Here is a 16,741-nt window from a genome sequence, read left to right as displayed (position 1 = left end):
TTACCCACAACGCTGATTAAAGAGATACCTCTGTAGTTGTTACAATCTTTTCTGTTTCCATGTTTAAAGATTGGTGTGATTACTGCTTTTGTCCAGTCTGATGGAACCTGTCCCGACTCCCAGGCCAATTCAATTATCCTGTGTAGCCATTTAAGACCTGACATTCCACTGTATTTGATGAGTTCCGACTTAATCTCATCCACCCCAGCTGCTTTATTGCACTGCAATCTATTGACCATTTTCTCCACTTCCTCAAATGTGATGCTGTTTCCATCATCATTCCTATCCCATTCTACCTCAAAATCTGAAACATTACTGATCACATTTTCATCTACATTGAGCAACTCTTCAAAATACTCCCTCCATCTGCCCAAGGCACCCACAGGATTCACCAGCAGTTTTCCTGACCTGTCCAAAATACTTGTCATTTCCTTCTTACCTCCCTTTCGAAGACTGCTAATTACACTCCAGAATGGTTTTCCAGCAGCTTGACCCATAGTCTCCAACCTGTTTCCAAAGTCTTCCCACGATTTCTTCTTGGATGCTGCAATTATCTGTTTGGCTTTGTTTCTTTCTTCAACATAACTTTCTCTGTCTACCTGGGTTCTGGTATGTAGCCATTTTTGATACGCCTTCTTTTTCCTTTTACAGGCTGCCTTGACTGTATCATTCCACCAAGCTGTTTGCTTCATCCTACTTTTACACACTACTGTTCCAAGACATTCTTTAGCCACTTCTAGTACTGTGTCCCTGTACCTTGTCCATTCCTTTTCCAATGACTGTAATTGACTACATTCAACTAACTGGTACCTTTCTGAGATCGCTGTTATGTACTTGTGCCTGATTTCCTTATCCTGAAGTTTCTCCACTCTTATCCTCCTACATATGGACCTGACCTCCTGCACTTTCGGCCTCACAATCCCAATTTCACTGCAGATTAAATAATAATCAGTGTCATCAAAGAATCCCCTGAATACACGTGTGTCCCTCACAGCCTTCCTTAATTCCTGATCTGTTATTATATAGTCAATGACAGATTTGGTTCCCCTGCCTTCCCAAGTATACCGGTGAATGTTCTCATGTTTAAAAAAGTAGTTTGTGATTACTAAGCCCATACTGGCACAGAAATCCAAGAGTTGTTTCCCGTTCCTGTTGGCCTCCATATCGTCTCCAAATTTACCCATAACATTTTCATACCCTTCTGTTCGATTTCCAATCCTGGTGTTAAAATCACCCATGAGCAGAGCACTGTCCTTGTCCTTTACTCTAACAACTACATCACTGAGTGCCTCATAAAAAAACTATCCATCTTATCTTGATCTGTCCCTTCACAATGCGAATATACTGACACAATCCTAATTTTCTTGCTAGACACTGTCAAATCTATCCACATCAGTCGTTCGTTTACATACCTTATTGCAACTACGCTGGGTTCCATTTCTTTCCTGATGTAAAGCCCTACACCCCATTGTGCTATTCCTGCTTTGACTCCTGACAGGAAGACCTTGTATTCTCCCACTTCCTCTTCTTTCTCACCCCTTACCCGAATGTCACTAACAGCTAAAACGTCCAGCCCCATCTTACTTGCAGCCTCTGCCAGCTCTACCTTCTTCCCAGAGTAGCCCCCATTGATATTAATAGCTCCCCATCTCATTACCATTTGTTTGCCAAGTCGTATCTTAGGAGTCCCTGGTTTGTCAGTTAGAGGTGGGACTCCGTCTCCTCCAAAGGTCCGACGCATTTTGCTCTGATTGTTGCCAGCATCATATTTAAAGTACCAGGGAAGCAGGTTGCTAGCCTTACTTGCCCCGAGTCCCATTGGGTTTTACCCCTAACGGCTGAGGGACTAACCGGTGGATTTGGTAGTCTTTGCCGTATGAGCACAAAGGTGACCACGACTCAGAATATGTCCAAGATGCCCAGCCTTATTCCAAAGTAACTGGTATCCCGACTGTCGGGACCACTTACTTGGCCACTCATACGTTGCCCGTGGTTCATGAACTAGGACATGACTACAGGAACCCACACCATGAACCAATTAAACATTAAGCGTATTTCTTCATTACATTATAGAAAGAGATTATAAGCATACTGCTGAACTGTAATGAGCAATAAAGGAACTGACAGGAAAAAATAGCAAGAATCTTTAGCTTTAGCTTTATATGGAGAAGACAGGAAAACTAAAAGGGGAAGGGAATTTATGAACCTTTTACTGAACGTAAACCTATACACGACTTTAAAAAGAAAAAAAGAATAGCTCAAAATAATTTTTTTTATGATCTTGGGAAAATAAACAGCATTCTGGCACAGAATTTATGGGATTCAGTAACAAGACAACATAACAGAGCACAAATACAATACATGCAAGTCAGAATTTTAAACTAATGAAAAATGGCATAGTTATTTACTTACAAGATTAACAACCTTCTCTCCACGAGACAAACTGGACTTAACATCAAATAGCATAGAATTCTCATATTAAAAGGACTGTAGTTTATTAAATTGCATACCAGGCATAACTGAGACATAATCAACAATTTACAAGCATTAGAGCCTACCTGATAAAGTGTTAGAAGCAAAATTGGATGGAAGAGATGACACAGTGTCAAACATGTCTGGGTGTCTTTGAATTGTTGATGCAAATGGTGTTCGTGAAGCCTGCAGATCAAAAGTACATTAATTTTATACAGTATGTAAACAAACTATTATTACAAATTAAAGCATTAGTTACCTAAATTATAAAACACAAACCACTGAACACGTTGGACAGAGACAGAAATTTGCCTTAGTTTTTTCGTCTTTTAAATATTATTTCATCACAATATATTATATGAGCAACAGTGTATGTAAGAGTTTAATTTCATCCACACATAACTACAGCACTAATTTTAAAACAAAAATAATTGTTATTTGTAATGCTTGCTATATTCTATATGACACTATTTTATTCTACACATTTTTTCTGAAAAACTGAAGGGTGCATACATTTTTACCAATTTGAAAATAACACTCTCCAAATGCCAAAACATAATCACCAGGAACATGTCTGAGAAAGACAGAAATTTATGATATTAGCAACAGGATAACTATACATTCTGTATCTGAAGAAATGTAAAATAAAGGACATGGTAAAGGAGTTACAATGGATAAACAAGAAAAATTCATGCTCCAGACTACTGTAGATAATAAGCCAAAGGTAAGAGGAAGAACAGACGAACAAGAAACACATTACAAAATTGCACAGAAAAACGTAGGTACAGTAAATGTAATAGTATGTGTGAAAATGACTGAAGTGTGGGAGAAATCAAATACTGGGATACAAGAAATGAAGTAAAAAACATTATGTAAGTACACGAAATAAGGAGGTGGCAGACACTGCGATAGATGATTAGACACACACACACACACACACACACACACACACACACACTCACTCACTCACACACACACAGGGGGGAGTGGGAGAGGGTGGAGGGGGGGAGGCGGAGGGGGGAGGCGGAGGGGGGGAGGCGGAGGGGGGGAGGCGGAGGGGGGAGGCGGAGGGGGGCGGCGGAGGGGGGGAGGCGGAGGGGGGGAGGCGGAGGGGGAGAGGCGGAGGGGGAGAGGCGGAGGGGGAGAGGCGGAGGGGGAGAGGCGGAGGGGGAGAGGCGGAGGGGGAGAGGCGGAGGGGGAGAGGCGGAGGGGGGGAGGGGGACGGGGAGAGGGTGGAGGGAGAGAGAGAGAGAGAGAGAGAGAGAGAGAGAGAGAGAGAGAGAGAGAACCACCAAAGGGAGGATTCTGATGACCCAACAGATGAAACAGGTAGTATAGTCTTTTTTTTTTAATGTACACATATTGTGTTGCTACAACAAGTTGTCTGAAACAATTTATTTGTGTGTGGTACTTGGTGGCAGTCATACTATGGGTATAACTAACAGATCACTTGACAGTTCACATGCGTTTACTGTTATGTTGATAATATATGATTTGTCAGATGTGCAGCTTGAGCATGTGATACTGGAGGAATACTTGAGGCAAGTTTCACAATTAGGCCAAAGACAAAATTAATAGCAGAAGAGTAAGATAGTATGATCAGGGGTGTCCTATAGCTTAATAAGTGCATCATGTAGATTAGAAAATCACAATGTTTGGTATCAGAAAGGGTTTTGGCAATCAGAATCTCATTTCACAGCTTTTCTTAAGTTCCTCTTATTTTTGTTCCATGTCAAACTGAGCATATATAGAGAACTTTTTATTCTAAATCTTAAGAATAGACAACCTTTTTTTGCTTTGATTAGCCAATTCACAAACGAAGTTTCCAGTGTGCTGATACTTAGTCAAGCTATGTGGAAGTGTAACATTGCCAATTTAATGCTCGCCACACTGATTGCTTTTGTGCTCTATACAATTATCAGTTCATCATTCTCGAGTCGTCCTGTTTACATTGATCGTCTTGCAAGCAGGTATCTTTCTTCAGTAGATTCACCTGGCCTGTCATTAAAAATTCTTACACATTTGTAGCTTTCTTTCTTCCAAAGTTTCACCTCCTACAGACAGATGATCTTATCTGTTACTGATGTAGACAAAGATCCCGCTGCTTGTTTTGGAAGGCCGGAGAGCTTATTATCCTACAAGGTTTCCCTACTACTTTTCTTCTGTGACAGGGTTAAAAAGGTGCAAATTAATATCTGTTTCTCAGTTGATTATCTGTTGGCCTGAAGAAATGAGTTCAGCTTTGTAATCAATTATCGCATTAACACTGTTACAGAAGATTTTACGCTGTTTTTAAATGGTGTTACATGTTTCTTGGAGATTTTACACAGTCCATGACAATTTTATGCTGTTCTAAAGAGTAAACAAATTTTTGTAGAAAGTCATTTCATTCAAAAAGTTTTACTTCGGAAGAGGGGGGTGGGGTGGGGGTGGGGGGTGCGAAGTCATACTGTAATTACGAGAAAATGCCACAAGCTTTTAGAACTAAACCATATACTTTGGCCAATTTCTTCACTGTTACCAAAACATACAAAAACAACAAACTGATAGACAGTACATTGTTGTTTAGTTGTATCCTACACTCAGATACTTGACTCAATGACAGGAAAGTCACTTTGAATTCAGGGTAGAGAGAAGTACATCACAGACTTAAAATAATAATCATCATCCTATATTGAATGCCCTCATTATATGCGATTATAAGCATGAATCAAATTGTATTTTTTATGTTTGAATACAAAGCTCCCTAAAAACTCTTGAAGTCATTTTCATGCACCAGGCTTTTTTAAAATTGGAGCAAACACTTTATTCCATTGTCAATCAGAGAATTTTCCCCTCTTGTGCACTATTAAGTAACCTGTCAGTAAAAACAATGGACAGCTTAAAGCAAACAAGTAACAAAACACATATACAGTTAGGTTAGACGGGGGCAAAAACTACTCATGTGCTACCATATATCAGCATCTTGTCGTCCACACAGCAATGTAGAATGAATCAATGTGCAATGGGATTTAAATAGTGCCCGAAGTGGCAAAATTATTTAATCAGCAATTAAATAAAGTGTTTTGTTTCAAACAAAAACCAGCCAGATCCAAAAAATTACTTATTAAAAATATTAATTATGATCAATTGTATAGGGTGATTATAATTAAACTGACAAAGCGGTGTAGAAATAAACCACTGGTCAGTATGACGTTAAACTGTAATGGAATATTATCAGAGATGGGTTTTAAACATATGGCAGAAGAAAAAAAATAGTGTGAAAATTGATCAATTTATGGTGCTGTATGTGTCAGAATATGTAAATGAAAACACCTGTCCTGCACAATACCCACTGAAGTTGGTATAAACATGCCGGGTACACGGCTTTTCCTCCTTTCGCATCTGCGACGTTCGCCATGACTGTCACAATGCAGGACTGCGCTCTGCTTGTAAAGCTGTACTACAAGAACGACTAATGTGCACACGTCAGTCTGCGGAAGTTCTGGACACTGAACAGTTCAAAAAGAGGTGTTGGTCTGATGACTGCCGTGGGTCTGGAAAAAGTGATTCGGAAATTCGAAAAGACGGGTTCTTTTGGTGTGTAACATGGTAGAGGTAGGAAATGAATTGATTCGACATCAGTGGAAGTAGTGGCCACAGCAATGCAGGAAGAGACGAGTGGTGGTGTGCAAACGTGTGGTGCACAGATAACTGCCCGAACATTGGACATACCCGTGAGCACAGCGCATAAAGTCCTACAAAACATCCTTCTTTGCTGTCCATTCAAAATTACCCATGTGCACGAGTTAGTTCCTGTTGACCTGCCAGGAAGAGAGACCTTTGCTTTAGAATTTCTTGCTCACACGGAAGTGGACAAAGATTGGCCGTGGACAGAAAAAGCCCACTTCCATCTGACAGGATCTGTCAATACAGGAATTGTCCAATATGGGCAATGGAAAATCCACATGCAAATCAACCAGTACCAGTTCATCCTGAAAAAGTCACTGTGTGGTGCGGGTTTATGGCATCATTTATCATAGGGCCATATTTTTTCGAAGAGACAGGTGCTTCAGTCCTGTTACCTGTACCGTCACTGGTAAGCGCTATGAGTGTCTTTTGCGCAACCACGTCATTCCAGCTCACCAACAACAGGGATGTGTGGATGGGATCATTTTTATGCAAGATGGCGCACCTAAGCACATTGCAAATCCAGCTAAGCAGCTGCTGAAGTGCCAATTCAGAAATGCTAGAATTATCAGCCGCCGTTTCCGTACAGCCTTTCCATCTCAATCACCTGATCTTAATCCATGTGACTTCTGGCTGAGAGGCTATTTGAAAGATGATGTGTTCAGTGTCCTGACTGCAAACTTACCTGCACTGAAGACACGCACTGCACAACACATTCTGAATGTGACCCTGGAAACACTTTGATCAGTTATGGAACATGCTGTTTCTTGATTTCAACTTTTTGTAAAGAACAGTGGACAGCATACTGAACATGTTTTGTGCCAGTCACATGGAAATTAATAATTTGATTTGATTTAGACAGATGCTTTTTGTGCAGTTTTTGGCCTCAGGACAATTAAAAAAATTTTTTCCCATCCAAAGCGATATGACCTTGCCGTGATGGATGGACTTGCGTAACTAACAACATCACACCTTTACACCCACGCACACTACGTAGTAGTTTGTTTAACGTAAAACGTACACTTTAGGCATTGTTGCTATGATTCCTTTGTCATTTGTAGTTGATCACTATTAAATAATGATGCTACATTTTGTAACTATTTATTTTTCTTCTGCCATACGTTTTCCACCTTCTCCAATAATAGCCCGTTGCAATTTGATGTCACTCTGACCATTTGTGTTATTTCTACAGTGGTTTGTAAGTTTAACTTTAATTATAATCACCCTGTATAATTAGCAAGACAAATTGTGACATTGGAAGCTACCTGTGATGAACTACGAATAGTAATATTTCTCAATGATAAATTTTGTGAGTCAAATGATGAATTTGCATCATCCGCTGATTCTTGTACAGCGCTTCTCTGCATGAAGGCCAAGGTGTTTCTCAAGTTGGTTAGAAGAGTCTGTAATAAAGAAACAAAAAATCATTAATTATACATTGTAAATAAAAATATAAGTTACTGTGGTATTTGCATGACCTGAAAAGCTAAGATTCTAAAATCACTTCTAGATAGAGAAAACTGAATTCAGAAATTTTATGTTCAGCATACTTTTCTGAAGTTGTTAAAACTATTTCTCAACAAGCTTCCGTATTCCTTAACCCATTAATCTGCAATGTAAGTTCCAGTTCCAATGGCCAGGACCCAAAATGTAACCACCATCCCCTAACCTTTGAGCCATTCAATGGTTCTACAAACCAGTACAACATAGTATACCAACTGCACACAACTTATGGAATGTTAAGTACATGTGTAAGATCCAACTGATTTAATTGGTTTAATTTTGTGAAATATTTCATAATCAATTACAAGTTTGTGTAATGATTTTGTTAGGAATATCACAAAAGATTTATTATCAATTAATACAATATAATATAAATCAATACCATGTATCTCCAATACCTCAATTCATTCAAAATGCACATAAATAGCACTCTTCCAAAAAGCACAAACACAAATCAGTAATCTTCAAGAGTATGATATCATTCGAAACTTATAGGGACATGTGATCGAACTTTGCATCTTTTACTCTTCCACGTTGTTTCACTATCTCTTATTTCTCATGGAAACTTTACAGTCTTGATTTTGTGCTGTTGGGTGAATATGCTTAGGAAAATGGCCCACTGTTTCGCGTGCAGTCTCCCTTGTAAATTTCTGCATGATAATCATTCTTGTCCATTACAATATGGTTTTGATATATTCTTCATTAATGATTTTATTGCAATCCTATAATCAATGTAACCTAAATCTGACTCATAATTTGTACAACTTAATAATGAATCGTGCCCTGTTTCATTGCATACGCTTCTTCAAATTTTTGATGAAAATACTTGGTCACAGGTCTTATTTTGCTCAATGCTTGTATTAGCAATCAAATCATTATTTGCAAAGTGCAAACACTTTTAAATTTCTAAAAACGAGTATTTCCATAACAGCCCTATTTGACCAAAACAGTTGAATTTTTGCTTTTTTTCAACTGCGACATTATTATGGACAAAACAAAATATCTTAATTTCATTATCATTCACAGGAAACCAATTGCTGTCAATTCTTCCAACTCTGTATGGATTTGTTCGTATTTGTTCTGTGAACTGGCTAGTCTTGGGTACAATATTCTACTACAACATGTTATCAAATATTATATTAAATATACACTGAAGAGCCAAAGAAACTGCTATAGGCATGCATATTCAAATACAGAGAAAGGTAAACAAGCAGAATACAGTGCAGCAGTCGGCAATGCCTATATAAGGCAACAAGTGTCCGGCACAGTTGTTAGATTGGTTGCTGCTGCTACAATGTAATTATTAAGATTTAAGTGGGTTTTAATATGGTGTTATAGTCTGCACATGAGCAATGGGACACGACATTTCTGAGGTAGCAATGAAGTGGGGATTTTTCCATTGTGACCATTTCACTAAAGTACCATCAGCATCAGGAATTTGGTAAAACATCAAATCTCCACCATCGCTGGGGCCAGTAAAAGATCGTACAAGAACGGGACCAATGACAACTGAAGAGAATCGTTCAATGTGACAGAAGTGCAACCCTTCCGCAAACTGCTGCACATTTCAATGCTGGGTCATCAACAAATGTCAGGATGTGAGCCAACATCATTGATATGGGCTTTCAGAGCTGAAGGCCCACTCGTGTACCCCTGATGACTGCATGACACAAAGCTTTACACCTCGCCTGGGTTCGTCGACAGTGACATTGGACTAATGATAACTGCTAATATGTCTAATTTCAAATTGTATTGAGCAGATGGATGTGTATGGGTATCGAGAAAACCTCATGAATCCAAGGACCCTGCATGTCAGCAGGTGGAGGCTCTGTAATGGTGGGGGAATGTGCAGTTGGAGTGATATGGGACTCCTGATACGTCTAGATACGACCGACAGGTGACACGTATGTGAGTATCCTGTCTGATCACCTGCATCCATTCATGTCCATTTTGCATTCCGACTGACCTGTACAATTCCAGCAGGACAATGCGACAACCCACACATCTAGAACTGCAACAGAGTGGCTCCAGGAACATTCTTCAGAGTTAAACACTTCCGCTGGCCACCAAACTCCCAAGACATGAAACTTATTGAGCATATCTGGGGTGCCTTGAAACGTGCTGTTCAGAAGAGATCTCCACCCCTCGTATGTTTACGGATTTATGGATAACCCTGCTGGATTCATTGTGTCAATTCCCTCCAGCACTACTTCAGGCACTATTCGAGTTCATGTCACATTGTGTTGCGGCACTTCTGCACACTCGTGGAGGCCCTACACTATATTAGGCAAGTGAACCAGTTTCTACATTTACATCTACATCCATACTCCGCAAGCCACCTGACGGTGCGTGGCAGAGGGTACTTTGAGTACCTCTACCGTTTCTCCCTTCAATTCCAATCTCGTATTGTTCGTGGAAAGAAAGATTGTCGGTATGCCTCTGTGTGGGTTCTAATCTCCGATTTTATCCTCATGGTCTCTTCACGAGATATATGTAGGAGGGAGCAATATACTGCTCGACTCCTCGGTGAATGTATGTTCTCGAAACTTCAACAAAACCCCGTACCAAGCCACTGAGCACCTCTCCTGCAGAGTCTTCCACTGGAGTTTATCTATCATCTCTGTAACGCTTTAGTGATTACTAAACGATCCTGTAAGGAAGCGTGCTGCTCTCCGTTGGATCTTCTCTATCTCTTCCATCAAACCCATCTGGTACGGATCCCACACTGGTGAGCAATATTCAAGCAGTAGGTGAACAAATGTACTGTAACCTACTTCTTTTCTTTTCGGATTTCATTTCCTTAGGACTTTTCCTATGAATCTCAGTCTGGCATCTGCTTTACCAACTATCAACTTTATATGATCATTCCATTTTAAATCACTCCTAATGCATACTCCCAGATAATTTATGGAATTAACTGCTTCCTATCCCCGATGTTATTCAATCTGTATATTGAGCAAGCAATAAAGGAAACAAAAGAAAAATTTGGAGTAGGTATTAAAATCCATGGAGAAGAAATAAAAACTTTGAGGTTCGCCGATTACATTGTAATTCTGTCAGAGACAGCAAAGGACTTGGAAGAGCAGTTGAACGGAATGGACAGTGTATTGAAAGGATGATATAAAATGAACATCAACAAAAGCAAAACGAGGAAATGGAATGTAGTCGATTTAACACGGGTGATGCTGAGGGAATTAGATTAGGAAATGAGACACTTAAAGTAGTAAAGGAGTTTTGCTATTTGGGGAACAAAATAACTGATGATGGTCGAAGTAGAGAGATATAAAATGTAGATTGGCAATGGCAAGGAAAGTGTTTCTGAAGAAGAAAAATTTGTTAACATCGAGTATAGATTTAAATGCCAGGAAGTCGTTTCTGAAAGTATTTGTATGGAGTGTAGCCATGTATGGAAGTGAAACATGGATGATAACTTGTTTGTACAAGAAGAGAATAGAAGCTTTCGAAATGCGGTGCTACAGAAGAATGCTGAAGATTAGACGGGTAGATCACAATACTAATGAGGAGGTATTGAATAGAATAGGGGAGAAGAGGAGCTTGTGGCACAACTTTACTAGAAGAAGGGATCAGTTGGTAGGTCACGTTCTGAGACATCGAGGGATCACCAATTTAGTATTGGAGGGCAGCGTGGAGGGTAAAAATCGTAGAGGGAGGCCAACAGATGAATACACTAAGCAGATTCAGAAGGATGTAGGCTGCAGTGAGTACTGGGAGATGATGAAGCTTGCATAGGATAGAGTAGCATGGAGAGCTGCATCAAACCAGTCTCAGGACTGAAGACCACAACAACAACAAAAACAACAACAACAACATCATCATCTACTTCCAGTTGCTGACCTGCTATATTGTAGCTAAATGATAAGGGATCTTTCTTTCTATGTATTCGCAGCACATTACACTTGTCTACATAGAGATTCAATTGCCATTCCCTGCACCATGCGTCAATTCGTTGCAGATCCTCCTGCATTTCAGTACAATTTTCCATTGTTACAACCTCTCGATATACTACAGCATCATCCGAAAAAAGCCTCAGTGAACTTCCAATATTATCCACAAGGTCATTTATATATATTGTAAATAGCAACAGTCCTACGACACTCTCCTGTGGCACACCTGAAATCACTCTTACTTCGGAAGACTTCTCTCCACTGAGAATGACATGCTGTGTTCTGTTATCTAGGAACTCATCAATCCAATCACACAATTCGTCTGATAGTCCATACGCTCTTACTTTGTTCACTAAATGACTGTGGGGAACTGTATCTAACACCTTGCAGAAGTCAAGAAACACGGCATCTACCTGGGAACCCGTGTCTATGGCTCTCGGAGTCTCGTGGATGAATAGTGCAAGCTGGGTTTCACACAACTGTCTTTTTCGAAACCCATGCTGATTCCTACAGAGTAGATTTCTTGTCTCCAGAAAAGTCATTATACTTGAACATAATACGTGTTATAAAATTCTACAACTGATGACGTTACAGATATAGGTCTATAGTTCTGCACATCTGTTCGACGTCCCTTCTGGAAAATGGGGATGACCTGTGCCCTTTTCCAATGCTTTGGAATGCTACGCTCTTCTAGAGACCTACGGTACACCGCTGCAAGAAGAGGGGCAAGTTCCTTCGCGTACTCTGTGTAAAATCGAACTGGTATCCCATCAGGTCCAGCAGCCTTTGCTCTTTTGAGCAATTTTAATTGTTTTTCTATCCCTCTGTCATCTATTTCGATATCTATCATTTTGTCTTCTGTGCGACAATCTAGAGAAGGAACTACAGTGCAGTCTTCCTCTGTGAAACAGCTTTGGAAAAAGACATTTAGTACTTCAGCCTTTAGTCTGTCACCCACTGTTTCAGTACCATTTTGGTCACAGAGTGTCTGGACATTTTGATTTGATCCACCAACTGCTTTGACATAAGACCAAAATTTCTTAGGATTTTCTGCCAAGTCAGTACATAGAACTTTACTTTCGAATTCATCGAACGCCTCTCGCATAGCCCTCCTCGCACTACATTTTGGCTCTTCAGTGTATCTAGTTCCTTATTTAATCCTACCTGATGTAAGTTGTCTCTCTTATGCCAGAAGTCATTTCGCAGTTCCAGATTTTTGAACTATTTCACATTTCTTCCAACTCTGGTAGTTGATCTCCATCAGCAGTGTCATCTTCAATAGCTAACCACCTGCATTTTTACCATACAGGACTTACGGTGTCACTACCGTCACTGTCGGTAGCAGGAGTATCAACATACAAAGCTCACTGTCCTCATCACATTTATGTTTCGAAAACATTTTGTGGGATACACCTCTAATATTCAAGAACAGATATTTCGAAGTGTGAACGTGATTAAGAGTAATATGTAACTGAGTGTGACACAAAGAGGTAATAATAATCTATCACAAGCTTGGAATGGCCAGTGCCTTGTGTGGTGTGGCACATCACAAGTTGTGACCGCACACCATGGGCCAGGCCCATGAAGTTTACATTTTGCCTGACTGAAGTACCACAGGTCACAGCCTTGTGATAATTACATTTACCCTGAATACTGTACCATGAGTCTCGTGCATGGCTATAGGTTAAGGGGTTAATATGAATAAGCAGTACATGACAACACATGTACAGAGTTTAGCCATTCATTATCTACTGCAGTAATTCTCTACGGACTGACTGGACCACACAGGATTCTCCCACACTGCACTGTAAAAAAATAGCAGTAATAATGCACAAGGAACTAGTCTCAATGTCCACACATACACTGATTCGTTCAAATAACAGAAATCCCAGCCAAGATTACTGAACCATGGTCTCAATTATAAGTCTTTCTGACTTGCAGTAGTAAATGAACATTCAGATGGGAGACCTTTATCAATTGCCTATATAGGTGAAAAATAAAAGATGTAGCTCCAGTTTTATTTATTTAATCTTCTTCCACTGTCTGGAGCACACCATGCATGCTATACCTCACAGATCTATAATTCATTGTACTTATATTATTATGAAAAGGAAAGTTAGCCACCACATAGTGAAGATTCTGAGTCGAAGATAGGCACGACAAAAACACTGTCACAAACAAGCTTTCAGCCCAGGCCTTCGTCAAAAATAAACGACACACACACACACACACACACACACACACACACACACACACACACACACACACACAAGGCTGCAGTTTCTGACAGCTGAAGCCGAGAGAGAGAGAGAGAGAGAGAGAGAGAGAGAGAGAGAGAGAGAGTCTTGTAATCTATTTGTTGCCTTGTTGGATGAATGCTTATTTGTTACAGTCTTTTTGTTGTGCCTATCTGCAACTCAGCACCTCCACTATACGGTGGAGTAGCAACTTCCCTTTTCATAATACTTCTGCAATTCATCATGGATTTTCCATTGTTTGATTCATTGGATTTATTTATTGCTTATTTATGCTGACAAGCTCAAAACAGGCAAGGCAGACCAAATACAAATGGGTAAACGAATATGGATACAAAATTGTGGGTGTTGTAAAACTGCCTCTTTTAACACTTTGAAGACAAGCGACGTACGTGGTTCCTACACCACACCGATTATTCTCTAAAATGATAAGCGATATAGGGCCTACGCTGACCACTTCTTAGGTTTGTAAATGTATTCCAATATTTGTCGGTACATCTCATAGGCCTAAGAACACAATGTGATGCTTTTACTACTACAAACAACAGAGTTGACATAACTTGTCACTTGTATTCATGAACAATGAATATAGACAAGAAGATGGCCTTGCAATGCAGTACTAAAAAATAGAAACGGTGTAGCTAAAGCTCTAATTGGTCAGAAGCTGGAAAAATGAGACGATTTACTGTTTGTAAAATGGAAGGACATCAGCAACTTATTTCTTTTGACTGCAAAACGTAAAATGACTGCATCCAATGTCAGTTTCAGAACAAAATTAGAAATTTTAGAGAAGATTAAACCTGCCTGTATTTTGGATTATAATATAAACAAGGCTGGTGTCAACCACAGTTACCAGCTAATGGCCTACTACAGAGGAAGCAAATGAAGTGGTGGAAGAAAGCTCTTTGTCACATTTTCATGACAATGACTGCAAATTTGTATGTTTTCTATAAAAAGTCAATGCCAACTAGCAAACATCTTGTTGAATTCATCACTGAATTGATCGTGGGGCTAGATATGAAGGCACCCGACTGTTCAGCAGGCATTTCTCGACTCACTGAATGCGGAGAAGATCGGCCGGTCCAGCCGTGTGCCACTTCGACCATCCTCTCCTCTGCATTGATTCTGAGACGTTGCTTCCGTCATGTTAGGCTATCTACCAGATGCTAACAGCTGACTTCGATGTGGAACAGTTGTACGAGTATATAGTTGAAGGGAACCCAGATTATAGGAATTAGTTGTTATTTGCTTGATCCGCAGAGGGAACCCTTAATTGTTTTTTGCTTTTGAAGAGTGTGTTACTGGTGGTGGTTTACTGTAGTTTCCTTAATAAAAAAAAGTTGCTGCGTAGATTTAGCAGTGGCGACGAGTTTGTTCGAATTCCTGCATTGCTCCGTTGTTTGTTGGCATGGCTGAAGGTATTCTGGCTTGTGTCCTTGAGGTACTGGATCGTCTGCAACACACGACTGAACTGATTCAGCGTTTGCAGGCTTTGACTAGTGTTCCTCTGGTGGCGGGGAGAGCATCAGCCTCTCCTGCCGCATTGCCGCCATTTGACAAGTCTATTGAACCATGGAGTAATTATGCGGCTCGCTTGAAACAACATCTCCTTGCCCATGGAATCAACACCGGCCAGTGTTGTGCATTTTTTCTTGCCTATGTGGGTCCTGACATTTACCACTTAGTGCAGCAGTTGCATCCAGAGGTACAACCTCATGCCCTCCCTTACGAACAGCTGACCACCAGTTTAGCGGAATAATTTGGTGCGCAGGTCCATGTTGCAGCAGCTTGCCACAAGTTCTTCAGCTGTCATCAAGCGTCCATCGCCGTCTTTAAGGAATGGATTGCTTGCCTTCAAGGGCTCTCCTGGGACTGCCGCTTCTCTTGTGCGACCTTGGGGTGTAAGCTGTCGTATGGTTCGGCCCTCGTTCGCGCCATGATTCATGTCCATGCTCCTGACAATGTCCTGAAAACGGATCTGTTGAAGGATCCCTTCTTGAACACGTTTTTGAAGCTGAAGGATCCCTTCTTGGACAGGTGTCTTGGCAGTAACCCCTACGAACAGTCTTCCCATTTGTCTGCGGCGCCCCAGGCCTCGCCACAGGTCTTTGCTGCACAGCCACCCCGTCAATGGCCAGCAGCGGGGGCCCCACCACCGCCGCTGCCGCCTCCTCCTCCTCCTCCTCCTGACCGTTACAGGTTATCGGGCTTAGCAACATCAGAGGTTGCCCTCCTTTCGTCACTGCTTTGTTACGCACCAGTGCCGTAGTTGTCATTTCCGGCGGGCGGTCTGTTCTGCCGGCAGGATGAAGGGTCATTGGACTGACATTTGCCACTCCTCTTCGTCACTAGAGGTGGATTACCAGCGTTGAACCCTCTGAACTTGGTCTTGGAGGATTCTGACCAGCTTCCGAGTGTCTCCTTTGTCCAGACGGTGCTTCCCACACAGTGAGGTCCATTGATCTGACTGTACAGATCAACGGAACTCCTCACAGTTTCAGGTTGGACACAGGGTCCTCGGCTACTATTACTGATGGCAACACACTGCTGCTTGGATGCCCCAATGCTCCGCCCGTTCCCAACCCAATTGAAGAGCTATAGTAATGACATTATCCATATGCAGGGGTGGTTCCTGGCACAGGTATAGTATTTTTTCATTCTCTTGGCCTTGAGATACATGATTCGGCCCTGGCGGTCCAAACTCTGTCCCCTGATGCTCTTTTACCTGAGCTTTTCAATTCCTTCCCCAATGTCTTCTCTGATTCTTCTACAGGTGTGTCCGGCTGCAAAGCACATGTAGAACTACTTCCCTTGGCAGTTTGCAAGTTTCACAAGGCTCATCCAGTGCCTTTCGCCCTGCAGGACAGCCTCCACAAGGAACTGAGTCACCTCAAGGAGGCGGGCATTCTGACACCAGTTCACCATATAGTTGCTGGG

The 16,741-nt window shown here is 41.1% G+C and overlaps 1 protein-coding gene across 6 annotated transcripts in view; it reads right to left on the bottom strand.

The window, feature by feature from the left end:
• The window catches only part of LOC126161894 (gamma-tubulin complex component 3-like), a 310,528-nt gene that overhangs the window by 249,020 nt on the left and 44,767 nt on the right, over positions 1 to 16,741 (bottom strand). For all 6 annotated transcript variants that reach the window (XR_007534969.1, XR_007534968.1, XM_049918039.1 and 3 more), the window contains exons 3-4: positions 7,407 to 7,544; positions 2,559 to 2,658 (exon numbers count right to left, since the gene is read on the bottom strand). Coding sequence is in view for 4 of the 6 variants with exons in the window: in XM_049918039.1 (XP_049773996.1) it covers positions 2,559 to 2,658; positions 7,407 to 7,544 (238 nt within the window). In the remaining 2 variants the exon portion in view is untranslated. The remainder of the gene's footprint in view (positions 1 to 2,558; positions 2,659 to 7,406; positions 7,545 to 16,741) is intronic.

This window comes from Schistocerca cancellata, chromosome 2, assembly GCF_023864275.1.
Source record: "Schistocerca cancellata isolate TAMUIC-IGC-003103 chromosome 2, iqSchCanc2.1, whole genome shotgun sequence".
Classification (NCBI taxonomy): Eukaryota; Metazoa; Arthropoda; class Insecta; order Orthoptera; family Acrididae; genus Schistocerca; species Schistocerca cancellata.
The sequence above is the reverse complement of the archived record's forward strand: the minus strand, read 5'-3'. Positions and strand labels throughout refer to the sequence as shown.